The sequence below is a fragment of the Miscanthus floridulus genome, chromosome 16, assembly GCF_019320115.1.
Source record: "Miscanthus floridulus cultivar M001 chromosome 16, ASM1932011v1, whole genome shotgun sequence".
Taxonomy (NCBI): Eukaryota; Viridiplantae; Streptophyta; class Magnoliopsida; order Poales; family Poaceae; genus Miscanthus; species Miscanthus floridulus.
The window spans coordinates 74,242,483-74,258,593 of NC_089595.1; the positions used below are offsets into that span (position 1 = coordinate 74,242,483).

The following is a 16,111-nucleotide window of genomic DNA, read 5'->3' on the forward strand; positions in this document are numbered from 1 at the left end:
CACGATAATCACCACGATAACCATGGTCATAGGGTTAATTAGGATGGCAACCAAGATCGCCATGATGGCAATAATGATCTCCGCCATTACCTCAGAGGACGTGATCTGCACGATCGCATCAACCAAAGAGCCAACGATCGTGCATACCATGAAAGCTATCGCCGTATGGAATATGATACTGCCCACGGCCCATCAGGTTTGAAGCAGTTTACTCTGCACCTTCGCCAAGTCATATGGCCCAAGAACTTCAAGCTCGAAAAACTTTAGAAGTATGATGGCAAGGAGAACCCCAAATTATGGGTCATGCTCTATGAAACTGCATGCAGATCAGCCATGGCTAACGAGCACGTCATGTCTAACTACTTCCCATTCGCTATTGGCTATGCAGGTCACCAATGGCTGGTCAGCTTGCTGGTGAACTACTTTGATTCTTGGCAAGAGCTCAAGCAAGCCTTCATCGACAACTTCATTGCTACTTGCGAGCAACCCGGCAACAAATACGATCTGTAGCAGATTCGAGATTGAAAAGATGAGCCACTGTGTGAGTACGTCCAGCGTTTCTCAGAGATGCGCATCAAGGTCCCGTCAATCTCCGACAATGAGGCAATCGAGGCTTTCATCACTGGCCTTCGCTTCTACGATGCCCTAAGGGACAAGCTCCTCCGCAAGAGACCTAAATCAGTCACAGTGCTCCTGGCCACTGCTAAGAAATATGCGGACGCCGACGACACCAAAAAGATAATTATCAAAGAAGCAGCAAGGGTTCCACACTCCAACCACCCCCCACACCACGACGACTACCATAGCAACCGTGGTCAGAACGATAATTTTGACCGTCGCAACCAGCGCAACGACTCCCATGACCACCGCGACCAATGTAATCAGCGGCGTAACCGCCATGATGATTACAGGGGCAAGCGTGCTTGAGAAGATCATGGCGAGGTCAACACCGTTAAAAAAGGTGGCGGACGTCGTAACTACGAAGAAGACTACGCCAAAGCATTGAAAGGGCCCTATCAGCTCCATCCCAAGTTAAACCATACCATGGAGAATTGCCGTGTTCTCAAGTCTATCTACACACGTCAATAGGCTCCGGATACATCCGACAAGCCTAACGATGTAGGGGAATAGCGCAACGAGGACAACGACGATGAAGACGCAGATCCCCATCACAAGTACGTCAAGCCAACCGATCGTGTGCACACCATCATTGGAGGCAAAGTGTCCATCAAAACCAAACAAGAATGCAAGCTGCTTGCCCACGCTTGCTTGAACGTGGCTAACACCGACAACCTTATCACCGATCCACGGCTCCCTCCTTGGTCTCACCGTGAGATCTCCTTCAGCAGAAAGGACTAATGGGCTGTAATACCTAAACTAGGATGTTTTCCCCTAGTCCTCGATTCTTGTATCAACAAGGTTCAGTTCGATAGAGTGCTGATTGACGGCGGCAGCTCCATCGATATACTATTCAAGAATAGTCTGCCGGCCCTAAAGATAACCTAGGCGGATCTCAAGCCATATGAGGTATAGTTCTAGGGTGTTCTCCCCAGATAGAGCTCTACACCTCTTGGGCAGATCATGCTACCTGTGTAGTTTGGGACCTCAGACCACTTCCTCACTGACTATGTTAACTTTGTGGTCGCTGACTTCGATGGCACCTACCATGCTATCCTTGGTCGACCATCACTCACCAAGTTTATGGCCATACCTCATTACAGGTATTTGGTGCTCAAGATGCCTACCAAGAAAGGAGTTCTAACTCTCAAGGGCACTGTATATGCAGCTTATACCTATGAGGACGATAGCTTCAAAATAGCAGAGGCTCACGACCTCTCTATTCGCATGGCTAAGACCATGCTCGACGCTAAGAAGACCCCAGCTGACCACCTAGAGATCCCAGAGCTCAAGGCTCCACGCAAGAACATCAAGTCCAAGGAGCACAAGGTGATCTAGCTAGTCGACGGTGATCCTAGCAAAACGGCCCTTATCGGGGCCAACCTGGATCCCAAATAGGAAGACGTGCTCGTTAGGTTCTTGAGGAGCAACATGGATGTGTTCGCATGGAAACCTGCTGACATGCCCGGTGTACCTCGGAATTTGATCGAGCACTCCTTGAATGTCAATGGCAAGTCCAAACCTATCAAGCAGAAGCTACGACGGTTTGCTCGCGACAAGAAGGAGGCGATTAGGGTAGAAGTTACATGGCTTTTGGCAGCTGGATTTATCAAAGAGGTGTATCATCCGGAGTGGTTAGCCAACCCGATTCTTGTACGCAAAAAGAATAATGAATGGAGAATGTGCGTTGATTACACTAATCTCAATAAACACTGCCCTAAGGACCCCTTCGGCTTACCTCGCATAGATGAGGTCATAGATTCAACCGCCGGTTGCGAGCTACTTTCCTTTCTCGATTGCTACTCTGGTTATCACCAAATCGCTCTCAAAAAGGATGACCAGATCAAGACATCTTTTATCACGCCTTTCGGCGCCTACTACTACACAACCATGTCATTCGGGCTCAAGAACACCGGGGCTACCTACCAATGCGCCATACAGGCCTGCCTCAAAGATGAGATAAAAGATGACCTCATTAAGGCTTATGTTGATGATGTAGTTGTCAAAACCAAGGAAGCACATACCCTTGTTGACAACCTGGAATGCACCTTCGTAGCCCTTAATACTTTCCAATGGAAATTAAACTCAAAGAAGTGAATCTTTGGTGTTCCTTCTAGTATATTGCTTGGCAACATCGTCAGTCATGACGGCATACGCCCTAACCCAGAGAAAGTCAAAGCTGTCTTAGACATGAAGCCGCCCAAAAAGGTGAAGGATGTCCAGAAGCTTACCAGATGCATGGCTGCTCTCAGTCGTTTCATATCAAGATTAGGAGAAAAAGGACTACCGTTTTTTAAGCTGCTCAAAGCATCCGAGAAGTTTGAGTGGTCGGAGGAAGCAGACGCTGCCTTCACATAGCTGAAACAATACCTTACATCACCTCCGGTCCTCACTACTCCTAGAGAAGATGAAACTCTCCTACTTTACATTGTGGCAACTAATCGGGTGGTCTCCACTACCATGGTTGTCGAGCGCGATGAGCCTGGCCATGCCTACAAGGTACAGCGACCAATTTATTTCATCAGTGAGGTACTCAATGAATCCAAGACTAGGTATCCATAGATTCAGAAGCTGATCTATGCCATACTGATAACATCCCAAAAGTTGAAACATTACTTCGATGGATATCATGTGGTGGTCATGACTGAGTACCCTCTGGGAGACATCATTCGCAACAAGGATGCAAACGGGTGCATCTTCAAATGGGCAATGGAGCTATGCCCTTTCTTATTGGAATTTGCAAGCTGAAATGCAATCAAGTCTCAAGTACTTGTCAATTTCATCGTCGAGTGGACAGACTTAAGCACACATGCCTCTCAGGGGCTTGATGAGTATTGGAAGATGTACTTCGATGGCTCTCTCAACATTGGCGGCATAGGAGCAGGAGTCCTTTTCGTGTCACCATCCAAGGAGCAGCTCTGGTACGTCCTCAGGATTCATTTCCCAGCATCTAATAACACCGTTGAGTACGAAGCATGCCTACATGGTTTGCGCATTGTGGTCGAGCTTGGTGTCAAATGTCTCTATGTCTATGGAGACTTGGCTCTGGTCATCAACCAGCTCAACAAGGACTGGGACACGACCAGTGAAAAGATGGATGCATACTGCAAATCGATCAGAAAGCTGGAAGGCAAGTTCTACGGCATCGAGTACACACATGTGGTCCAGGACAAAAATCAAGCAGCAGATGCGCTGTCAAAGTTAGGATCATCTTGAGCTAAAGTCCCACATGGCGTATTTGTTCAAGACTTGCTCACGCCTTCCATCGAAGAGGAAGATCCCACAGTCGACAAGCCTCCATACCAGCTTTTGGTGGCTACGGTTCTGGCATCAAACACCATCGAACCACCTCTGATCACTAACAAGCCTGATTGGAGAGTACCTTTCATCAAGTACCTGACAGATGGTAGCGGTTACATCGATCGAATAGAAAATGAACGCCTGATGCGGTGCAGTAAGCAGTATCTGCTTGTCGATGGCAAATTGTGGCGCAAGAACGCAAAGGAAGAAATCTTGATGAAGTGTATAACCCAGGAGGATGGTGAACATCTCCTGGACCAAATCCATTCTAGTTCCTATGGCAACCATGCAGCCTCTAGAACACTGGTTGGCAAGGCCTTCCGAGCAGGGTTTTATTGGCCGTCAGCTGTAGCCGATGCAGAGAAGCTAGTCCACCGTTGTGAGGGTTGTCAGTTCTTCGCCAAAAGAGTCCATGTACCAGCACATGAGATTCAGACAATACCAGCCTCTTGGCCTTTCGCATGCTGGGGACTGGATATGATTGGGCCCTTCAAGCCAGCTCCTAGGAAATTTACATGTGTCTTTGTGCTGATCGACAAATTTTCTAAGTGGATAGAGTACATGCCTCTGGTACAGGCATCTTTAGAAAAAGCCATCACGTTCATCGACCAGGTCATCCACCGCTTTGGCATACCCAACAGCATCATCACTAATTTGGGTACTCAGTTCACCCGGAATGCTTTTTGGGACTTCTGCGATGAAAGGAGCATAGTGGTAAAATACGTCTCGGTGGCACACCCTAGAGCTAATGGACAGGTCAAGTGGGCAAACGGTATGATCTTGGACGCACTTAAGAAGAGGATGTATAGAGAAAACGACAAAGCTCCTAGACGATGGCTCAAAGAGTTACCAGCCATGGTCTGGGGCCTCAGAACCCAGCCCAGTCGCAATACCGGCGTATCACCATACTTCATGGTTTATGGTGCTGAGGCAGTGCTCCCAGTAGATATAGCCTTTAGATCAGCATGGGTAGAGAACTTCGATGAGGACAAGGCCAATGAAGCGAGGGAGCTAGAAGTGAATAGTGCAAAAGAGAAGCGGCTTGATTCTTGCGTACGTATAGCCAAATACCTTACTGTTTTGCGTAGGTACTACAACAAGACACTACAAAAAATCCTTCTTTTTATGACAAATTCCCTTATGACGGGTCCTATTTTTGTTATGTAATGTAATATAATGTGATGGAAAAATATTGGTCGTCATAATTTTATGAGCCCCAGTAGCATTTGTGATGACATCGTATATAGTGTCACAAAAAAGTAACAAATTTTGTCACTAAATGTTAGGAGCAAGGAGCCAGTTGACGACTTGTTTTTTGTGACGCCATATGCTAGTTTTATGTGACAGTTTGTCGATGTCACTTTATCATCTTTCAAAAAATGACTGGCCCCAACATCAATATACCCCCTGAAGGTGGACCCTACCGCCTTGCTGTTGACCAATTTCATTTTTTCCATCTCCCCTGACCGAACTGAAGAAGGAGGCGAGCGGAGGGCGGCAAGCCTCTAGCGGTGCGGCAGGCGGCGAGCGGAGGGCGGCGAGCGGTGGTTGGCGTCTGTGCAGAGCACGGCCATGGTCGAGCAGGCTCTGGGCGAAGCCGGCTCGCCCTCTCCCTAGGTAACGGCGAGGTAGTGGGCTGAGGCAGCGTGAGATCCGCCGCTAGGACAGCCGGCGAGCGCAGATCACCAGTGAACATCGCCACTGCCTTAGGTTGGTAGGTGGTGGCACATGGTGGGTAGTGTCACCATCAATCCCCTCCCCGTTTGCCTCATTTGCTTGGCTATGGCACCCTCATCCCCCTCCCCATTCCTCTTTCTTCTGCTCATTGTTCTACTGTCAATCCAATGTGCAATTCCTAATCAATTTCTTGTGTATCAATCAGGGCTCATGTCTCAGGCGTCGTCATCTACCACTTGCACTAGGCGGTCTAGCACAGCTAGGGTTGCCCTGCAACCCACACCCCTTGTTGTTGTTGCTACAGCTCCTCTGCCCACGGCCGTCGATCTAGAGACGCTGATTGATGATGTGAGCGGGTTGCCGTTGATTATGTGCCCAGATTGCAAGGATGTCAAGGTCTTTGCTGCCAATACCATGTAGTCTGGGTTGAACTTTGGAAAGAGATATTTCAAGTGCCCTAGGAAGAACTATCAAAATGTCAGTGTTATAATCATTTCAATCTTGTTTGAATGAGCATGCTTGAGAATGGTAGTGTTTTTAGCATTCAGTTGATGTAGTGTATTGATTTTAATTTCCCTGTTGTTTAAATTTGGATGCAGGGGACATGTGCTAGGTATTGGTTTGAGGAAGAATATGTGGTGTTCCTTCTTGATAATGGTTATCTACCATCAGCTGCTTCTACCATTGCACCAGCTTCGACAACTAAAGTTCCTGAGCTTGTTGGAAAAATTGATAGCTTAGAGCAGAGTTTGAACAAGGTGAAGGAAATGGTTGGCAAGAACAGGGAAGGCATGGGAAGCTGCATTTGTCTTGTCTGTGGTTGTCTAAATGTAACATTCCTGGTGCTGGCCATTCTTTTGGTTGTAATTGTAATGTTGAAGTAGGCAATGATGATGTAGCAGGACATGCTGTGAAGTGGGTTGGATATGTTTGCCACATTTGATATGCTTTTGGCTATGATGATGAAGTAGGCTAGCTAGGACATGTAGTGAACCTGCTGTCCAGGATGTATTTGTAGTTGGTATGAAAATATGGGCCTTCGTGCTCTTGGACTTCTCTTGTGTAACCTGTACATTTCTGATGTATGTTGGAAATAAAGATCCCTTTTGCTTATGATGATTTACTTGTGTGGAATGATTTTTTGGCAGCATGTCTGTAACTTCTAGGCTATACATTTTGTGACAGATTCTGTACATTCCATGATAGATTCTGGGCATTACATGACATTATCATGTGTCATGAAAACACAACAATCTGGGCACTATATATAACTCGCATCATGTGAATGAAGTCTGGGCACTATATATAACTTGCATCATGTGAATGAAATCTGGGCACTGTAACTTCCATCCACTGAAAACAGAGTCATTGCATATAAGGTCTTACAATTTCATAATTCAGATATAAATGTAGTAGCATAATTCAAATACAACAATATCAATAATAGAAAAGTTCATGGTTCACAAATCTCCAGAAATGCAAAGGTCAGTCATCATCACTGTCTTCTCCTGAAGTATTGCCTTCTTCAGGACTATGGTACTCAAGGTAGGTTTCATCTTCATCTTCATCATCGCCGTATGTTTCATCACCTTGAGTTGTATGTTTTTGTTGATGGATGCTCTCGACGAGGTCTCTACTAACAGGGCTGCCTGGTTCATTATCCATGCGCAACAAATCCATATCAGGACGAATGTCTCCCACTGCACCATCTCTTGATGAAGTATGCTCCTCTTGGTATGCCTCCTGACATCTCATCTGTACTTGTTCATGGATTGGTTGGTTTGTGTCGATCTCTTCAACATCAAATATATGTCGGTGGCCAAATTCTTATACCACTCACCAACATGGACATAACTTTGTATCTTCCAAGAAAAATACTTGTGAAGCATCAGTGGCTATAATGAAAGGATCATTCTTATACCATCGGCCTTGGCTATTTATGCTCTTGAAGTAACCATCATCTTTCAGCTAGTATGTCTTTCCCTCTAGATTGTACCATTCACACCGTAATAAGATAACAGTTCTATGCCCTTTGCTGTTCTTACTGTAACTCAACTCAATAATGTCTGTGATTGTCCCATAGAAGTCAATTGTGTCACCACCGTGAGTACCTGCAGTTTTGATGGTGGAGTTCTGTGTCTTCTTGTGTTCGTCACGAGCCATAGTGTGGTACCATACCCCATTGATTATGCAGGCTATGTATGAACGCACTCGCAGATCCGGCCGACATGCTAGTGAGTACAGGTCTTCATCAACATGTGTTGTGCCTTCATATTTCAATTTCATAATCTGCAGGTTGTAAACATACAAAATTATTGAGTTTCAGAGTGTATTGTATCATAAATTATTAAGTCATGTTGTAGAAGCTGCACACACATGATTCTCAAACCATGCAGCGAATTGTGTTGACATCATTTTTTCAACATCGTTGACCTCTTGTTGTTCTAATTCTACCCTATACATGCTGTAAAGGAAGAAGATAGTTAGTCTTTTTGTGACACTTGTTTTGAATAAAGATGGCTCAAATGAAATTACAGCAATTACTCACTCTTTGTATTCATCAACCTCTTCGTAGTTATTTAGAACAAACCAAACCATGGAGTCATAGTCTTTGTCTTCATAATGAAGTTTTGAAGCACCCAACAGGTTAACACCATGACCAAAAATAGAGTAACCATTGGGTGAGATGTTCTTTTCTCCATCCAAGTATCTTTTAGGCCTAGTGAACCTATTAATAATGTCACTGAAATATGTTGAGCACTGGGTCATACACTCATAGGCAGTGTATGCCTCTGCAATAGAACCTTCAGGTCTTGCTTTATTGCGGACAAAACGCTTAAAGGTGCCCAATCTTCTCTCAATGGGGTACATCCATCCATACTGCACCGGTCCCCTAAGGAGTGCCTCATCAGGTAAGTGAACTGCTAGGTGAACCATAACATCGAAGAATGCAGGAGGATAAATTTTCTCTAGCTTGCAAAGGATAAGCACAATATCTTCCTTCATTTGTTTTAGTGCATCAACCTTTAGAGTTTTTGAGCAAAGTTGTCTAAAAAACCTACCCAACTCAGCAATTACTTCATATACGCCTATGAATCCAATTTTGTTGGTCAGACATTCGGAGCATGGATTCTTATCACAGTGCACACATGCGAAGTAACCCTTAGTGCTTCTGCCTGACATGGTACCTAATGCAGGGTAGTCATGGATTCCCCATAGAATCGCTGCACGCAGACTAAAGTCTTTGCCTTCATATGCATCATAAGTAGGGACACCATTCCAAAGAGTTAGCATGTCTGCTATCAAAGGCTACATGAACACATGGAAATCTTTGCTCGGTGATTTTTTGCTAGGAATTAGTAAAGCAAGCATGTAATTGGATTGGTCCATACACATCCATGGTGGAAAATTGTATGGAACCACTATCACTGGCCAGATGCTATATGAATTGGTCATCTAACCAAATGGGTTAAATCCATCAGTAGCAATGGCAAGCCTCAAACTGCGAGGATCATCTGCAAAAGACTTGAAAGTATCATCAAATTCTTTCCAAGCTTCTCCATCAGCAGGATGTCTCATTTCATTCTCAACTGCTACCCTCTTTTCCTTGTGCCATCTTGCATATTGTGCCCGCTGCTTTGAGATAAAAAGCCTTTGGAGGCATGGAATTATTGGAAAGTAACGGAGGACCTTGTGAGGAACTTTCTTTTTGCCCTCCTTGTTCACTTTCCATCTTGTGAAGCCACAAACTGGGCAATGATCATCCTCTTCATGGTCTTTCCAAAATAAGGCACAATCATACTTGCACACATGAATAGAAACATAACCAAAACCAAGCTTTCGAAGTAGAGCTTTCATTTCATTATAGGACTTAGGGAGGCTGGTCACATTTTTGAATGATGTTGAAAGCAACTCAAGCATTGCATCAAACCCAAAATTTGTTATCCGATTGTACACTTTTATATGCAGCATTTTAATAATGAAACTTAGCCTAGACTCCTCGGTGCAACCTGGATAAAGTTCACGCTTTGCCTCTTCCATGATTTGCTTATATAAGTTGGCACCGACGCCATGGCTTGCTGCGGTGTACAGATCTTGAATCAAACCCTGAACTCCCCGTTCACTATCATCTAATATGACATCTTCAGCTTGTCCTTCATCATCAAGTGGAGCCTGGTCATTTCCATCCCATGACATATCTTCAGGTACAACAGGGAGTTCTCCATCTTGTACAACATCATTATCTCCCTCTCCATGGTGAATCCAACTTGTGTACATTTTAGAAATACCATTGATTTCTATATGCTCTTGTACCTCAGCTTGACTTTTATCTCTTTGGTTCAGGCATTTGCGGCATGGGCACTTGATTTCCTCATGAGGCCTATATCTAGCTCTGACATGTGCCATGAACTGTTCAACACCATCCATATAGGCGGGAGTAAATGGCGCACTGTTATAAACCCAGCTCCTATCCATCTGGACAATGTAAGTGCCAAGAATTTAAAAATCATGATGTGGACAAATTATGTTTATGCTTCATATATGTTGAAAAATCAACCTTGAACAATGGCTGCCGAGCCAGTGGCAAGCAGATGGGCTGGGCTATGAGGCTTCAATAGCTCCTCTGGCCGGCCGGAGATGCACCAGCTGTGGTGGCTGATGAGGCTTCAGCAGCTCCTCTAGCCGGCGAGGCTGCAGCAGCTGCTCTGGTCGGCTTGGCTGCAGCAAGCACATGGTCGAGGAGCAGCCGACCGGCGACATGCTGGGACCTGAGAGGAGGAGCAGGCATCTAGGCGAGGGAGCAGTCGAGGTCAGCGCGCTGGGACCTGAGAGGAGGAGTAGTTTCACATGGTCGCCCCCTAGCGCGCGCTCATCGAGCCCCAGCGAGGAGCACGTGGGGTACGGTGTCGCCGGCGAGGAGCAGGTGGGATAGGGGTCGCCGGCTATGGAGCAGGTGGGGGTGGTCAGCGAGGAGCAGGTGGCCAGATGTGGCCGGCCTCAACACATTTGTGTCTTAGTGGAGCAAACTTTCTATGATAGGTGGGGCCTTCATGGTATTTAGGCCTTCATTGTGCAAAGCTCATTTCTTTTTTTGATCTTTGGCAAAAAATTGTAACTAGTATTACTCCCACATACATGCTCCAAATTTGATGTTTTTTTTTCTAAAATTTTCTAAAATCATGATGTATCCATTAGTTGCATTGAGTTTGGTCATATTTGAATGTACCAAAAATTGAACACTAACAACTTTGAATTTCCAAAAAGTGACAAAAACAAACCACATTTAGACACTAAAAAATATTTCAAATGAAAAAGTCATGAATACAAAAATTGAACAACTCATCAACATCTAAAAATTTTGTATAGACCATTTTTTCATATGACAAAGTGATTAAAACTTTGTTCTCAAATTCTACTTATCTCTCTCTTATAGTTCATGAACTATAAGAGAGATAAGTAGAATTTGAGAACAAAGTTTTAATCACTTTGTCATATGAAAAAATGGTCTATACAAAAGTTTTAGATGTTGATGAGTTGTTCAACTTTTGTATTCATGACTTTGTCATTTGGAATTACTTAGTACCTCAAATTTGAGTTTCAAGTTTAAAATTTTCCAAATTCAAAGTTTGAACTCTCTAAACAAAGTCAACTGAAAAAATGTCAAAAATACAAATGGTAGATCTCGATGCGCTGAACAAGTTTGTTTCTTACCATTTTTCCAGTTCGAATCATTTAGTACCCCAAAAATGTATTTGATTTCATAATAATACTGTTTCTATGACTGACATAGGGGCCCCACCGCGCTAGGACAGAACAATGCAAGTGCTGCATTCTGCCACCGACACAGCGGACCCACCGCGTCAGACCAAAATTGGCTACCTCCACCACCCGCTCTCCTATGTGTTGGCTGTGACCATAGCCCACTCCCGCATCAGACCAAAATTTCCCCTCCTGCCTTATCCTCTTGGGCACCACAGTCCACTCCCCTCCATCCCCGCACCGCCACACCGCCGCACCGCCGCCTACCAAGCCACCGCACCGCCGCCCATCCCCTCCATCCCCGGCTAGGATCTACTCCTCCTCGCGCATACCATGGCCTCCTCCTCCCTCCCCGAAACCTAACGGCACCCCGCCGCCACCCCAACGCCGTCAGCACCGACGCTGGATCCATTCCTGGACTTCGTCAGCACCGACACCAGAGGCCAGAACCACCCCGACACCAGAGGCCAGATCCATAGCTCACGCTGCCCTGACAACATCCACGGCTCATAGGGCACCCATCCACCACAGGGCGTGTGCTTACCGCTGTGGCTCCAGGCCACGTCGTCTGCCTCGCTGGCTACACGCTGACACTTAGTGAGCTCGCTTGTAGCATCCTTGATACTTTGCCTTCTTTTTACTATTTAATAGAGTACTGATGTGTTAGTTATTTCTTCAACTCCTTTTACAGAAACTGAATTTAGTTTCTGCTCTTTCTACGTTTCATCATACTAAGTAATAGAGGAAATGACAAAAACCAGTTATGAGCAGAAGAGGGATGAGAATGTAAAGCATGTTCAGGAAGTTTTTAAGTCTTTCGGTATTCCAATCTTAGCTCAGTCTATTAGAGAAGTTATATCAAAAAAGGAAAAGGGCAGGGGGAATTCAGAATCTGACAATCCAGAATCTGACATTGAATATGACCCCTCCTCTGATGTTGATAAACAATCTGACACTGATGATGGCTATGACGATGACCTCAATAATGAGGTCAATACCGAGGTGAGATGCATTACTAGGCCAACTAACAAGTTTATGGTATATCTATTTCAAACATATAGTTCATTGTACTTAATTATGCTACTTGACACTTCTTTGTTCATTACTAAGATGCATGTTTCTCTTGGCAGGTAGGAGCGATGGTTCCAGGAACTCGCCCTTAGAAGAAGCAAAAGGCAGCAACAATGGCGGCTGCCAACCAGCAAGAACTGCGGACGCCAATAAAACTCACTAGGCAAAGTGCAGCCATGCCTTTGCCTAGAGGCCGTCCACCACCTAGGATAAGAAATCCCTTGCCTCCTAAGAACACTTCCAAAGCCAACCCTAAACCTATTGCCATCTCTAGTGCCAGCCAACTGCAAGGCCACCTCACACCAAACACCAGCAACACCACAGAGACTACTAGCACAGTGCCTAGTAATCCAACTAAGACCACAAATAGTCTAGCCATGTCTTCGCCTGGTGCTAACCCTGAGCATACTAGGACCAGTCCAGCCATGTCTATGCCTGCTGCAAAGCCAATGCCTAGTCCTCCTAGATTCACCAGGCAAAGTGCAGCCATGTCTTCGCCTGGTGCTAACCCTAAGCATACTCCTAGACCCACTATTACCATGTCTCAGTCGAGGCAAATGACTCCCGCAACTAGTATTAACCAGCCAATCCCTACAGACACCTCGCCAGGTGGCCAGAGCTCTAGGCAAAGCAATGACATCAATGAGTCAGCTGAGCAATTTGATGCTACTAATTCAGAGGGTAATACATGTGAAGGAGAACCAAGTGATGACTTAGTTCTAGGTAAACAATACATACTACCAAGCATTTGTTTCTCCAATCATTATCTACAATTGTTACTGTTTTAATAACACATTTTGATCAATATTTGCTAATGCAGCGCGCCAAAAGAATGTCCGCAAGAAAACCATGGGTCATGGCTTAGAGAAGATGATAAATAGAGGAAAGAAGTTGGCTATCCAGGTGGCTGAAGGGAAGAAAAGACCTGATGTACCACTTCAGGCAGCGAAGCTGGCATCAGAAACTGGTGTTGCCCTGAGAGACAACCTGCCTATCTTAACATCTTGGAAGCTATATCAAAAAGATGCGGGACCGGCACAAATAACAAAAGTGCTTGAGAAAGTGGCGGTAAGATAGCTATTTCACTCCAAATACTTCCTTTCATTACTCCACTACCATGTCAAAAATTGTGTCTAATATCTCATATGTGTGACTGCAGTCAAGGTTGGATGTGGATATTAAGAACAAGGGACCAAGCAAAGCTGCATGCACTGATATCATCAATAAGGGAGTAAGGTAGCAGAGGTATCACCTAAAAATGAAGTACTTCGACCCTACACTCACAATGGAACAGCTCTTGGCCAAACAGCCTCCACCAAAGATGAAGAAAGAGGAGTGGGTAAAGCTGGTAGAGTACTGGTGTGACCCAAAGAATAAGGTCCATGCCTGAATTATCTCCTTTTGTTATTATGCAATGCAACCTGTGCATGTGAATGACAACTCTTTATTGCATTTGTGGTGTAGGAAAATCTGCTAAGAATAAAGTTAACCGAGGCCAAGTGCAGCTGCACCAAAAGACTGGAGCTAGGTCATATATTGCCCATTGATACAGCCTGGTACAGATACTATGTCTTTTGTATAATTAGCTTGAAAGATGGGACATTTGTAGCTTAGTAATTACCATGTGCTTGTGGACTATCAAGTTAGCACTTGCTCCACTTATTTCTGAGATGAGCTCTAATTTTGTATTTGATTGTGGCTTTGGCCCTTTGATTTCTGAGATGAGCTCTAATTTTGTAGTTGATTGTGGCTTTGGCCCTATGATTTCTGAGATGAGCTCCCATGTTCATAATATTTGTGCTGTGCTGAGTGAGCTATAATCAGTAGGTGTTTATGCTCCTAATCTCTTAAGTTCACCATTTCAAACTAAAATCTGCAATACAAATTGTTATGTCATCAGAGATGCTCATCAATAGTAGAAGTAGGTGTTGATTAGGCCAAGTTATTCTTCTTGATCTGTCCAGGTTGGATTGATGCATAATCCTGAGTTGTTTTTCTCCAACTGTCAGAAATTAGTTGACTGTTAGTGATTGTATTTGTTGTTGGCATAAAAAATCTAGAGGCAAATACTTAGGCAAAAACTAGTATGATGTCTAGTGCATACATATTTTGGCATCTTGGTGTTTGGCATGTACATATAATTCATGGCTACTCTTATATCTTCTGCTTTTAACATGCTGCAGAGGCCTAAGTACAACAACATGGAACCAGATGCTGTTGATTTCTTTGGGGAGTGCATGACTAGTCGCCAAAGTGGTCGTACTCCTCTTGCAGATGAAATATATGTAAGTTCCTAAATGATTGGATACATCTACTATACTCAAGTAAATGCCTGCTTCTGTACTGTTCTATGGCCTTGTTATTAACTGCATTCATTTTATGTAGGAACAAATGGTGGCAGAGAAGGAAAGAGAGCCAGAAGAAGGAGAAGCACAAAAGTCTCCCTCCAGTATTGTTGTTGAAAGTCTCAGCCACATCAGCCATTCATCCACCTTTCTTCCGAACATTGGTGTCCCTAGACTTTCGAAGACTGGCCAAGCCTCATCGACAGCAGCACAAGCACGCCTTCAAGCTGAGTTTGAGGCAAGACTTCAAGCTGAAAGAGATGAAGCTGCTAGGAAGCAGGAAGAATTGCAAGCATAGCTTCAAGCTCAGCAGGCCGCACTCCAAGAAAACCAAAGTTTGCTGTGCCAGACTCAAGAGGAAGTGAAGGGGATGAATACCAAGTTTGAAGAGACTAATGCACTGCTGCGAGCTGTCCTCAAACTTCAGAAAGATTGAGGTAGGTATGAATGTAGTTTCGCAGGATGAGGCTTTTGCCTATGTTATTACTACCTAGCTAGAACTTACTCTGTGTGGTTGGAACTTTGTCAGTCCAATGTGCTATCTATTTATCTGTCATGTTGGTGACCTAAAACTATGTGGTGGAACAAGTGTGCTGGAACAATGTGTGGTAACCTGCAACCAGAAACTTATATGTATGCATGTTTGTGGATGATAACAATGTGTGGCTGGAACAAGTGTGTATGATTTATGACCTGTGATGTCAATCATGTGGATGATGGCTTCAGTGCATTCTATGGATGATGGATTGGATGATATATGTGTATTATGCTTTTGTGAGATGTGATGAAAGATCTGTGTCGTCACTGAATATGCATGCCACGCTCGTCATGAATGAAGACAACTTGTGACACCATACAGTCATCTCAAAATGCATCAAACTACCATCCAAAACAAGACGAAATATAGTTGTCACAAAATATAAAATTGTATATATGACGCTATTGTGGCGTCGCAAAAACCCATCCAAACATGTCTTCCACCGAATCATTTGTGACGGCGCATACATAAAGTGACGCGTTGACTATCCAATATGTGACGAGCACAGCCGTCATAAAAGATAACTAATATGTGACGCTGGAAACACACCGTCATAAAAGGTAACCACATTTTGTGACGGTTCTCCATGGTATCGTCATGAGGTACATTATGTGACGGTCGTTATATGACGATCGGCGTGACGCTGCCTTTTCGTCATAAGATGCTTTTTATGACAAATTATGTACTTACCGTGACAATTTGCCTTTATCATACAAAGCCCAAATTTTTGTAGTGAGAACGTTAAGGAGTAGTCCTTCATGGTCGGGGACCTGGTCCTAAAGTGGAAGATGAATCAGGCTGG

The 16,111-nt window shown here is 44.5% G+C and overlaps 1 protein-coding gene across 1 annotated transcript; it reads right to left on the reverse strand.

The window, feature by feature from the left end:
• Window positions 1-9,051: 9,051 nt before the first annotated feature.
• LOC136510839 (uncharacterized) lies at window positions 9,052-10,023 on the reverse strand. The gene has a single exon (XM_066505161.1). It carries the CDS (start codon window positions 10,021-10,023, stop codon window positions 9,052-9,054), a length of 972 nt encoding a protein of 323 aa, XP_066361258.1.
• Between the last annotated feature and the right edge of the window lie 6,088 nt (window positions 10,024-16,111).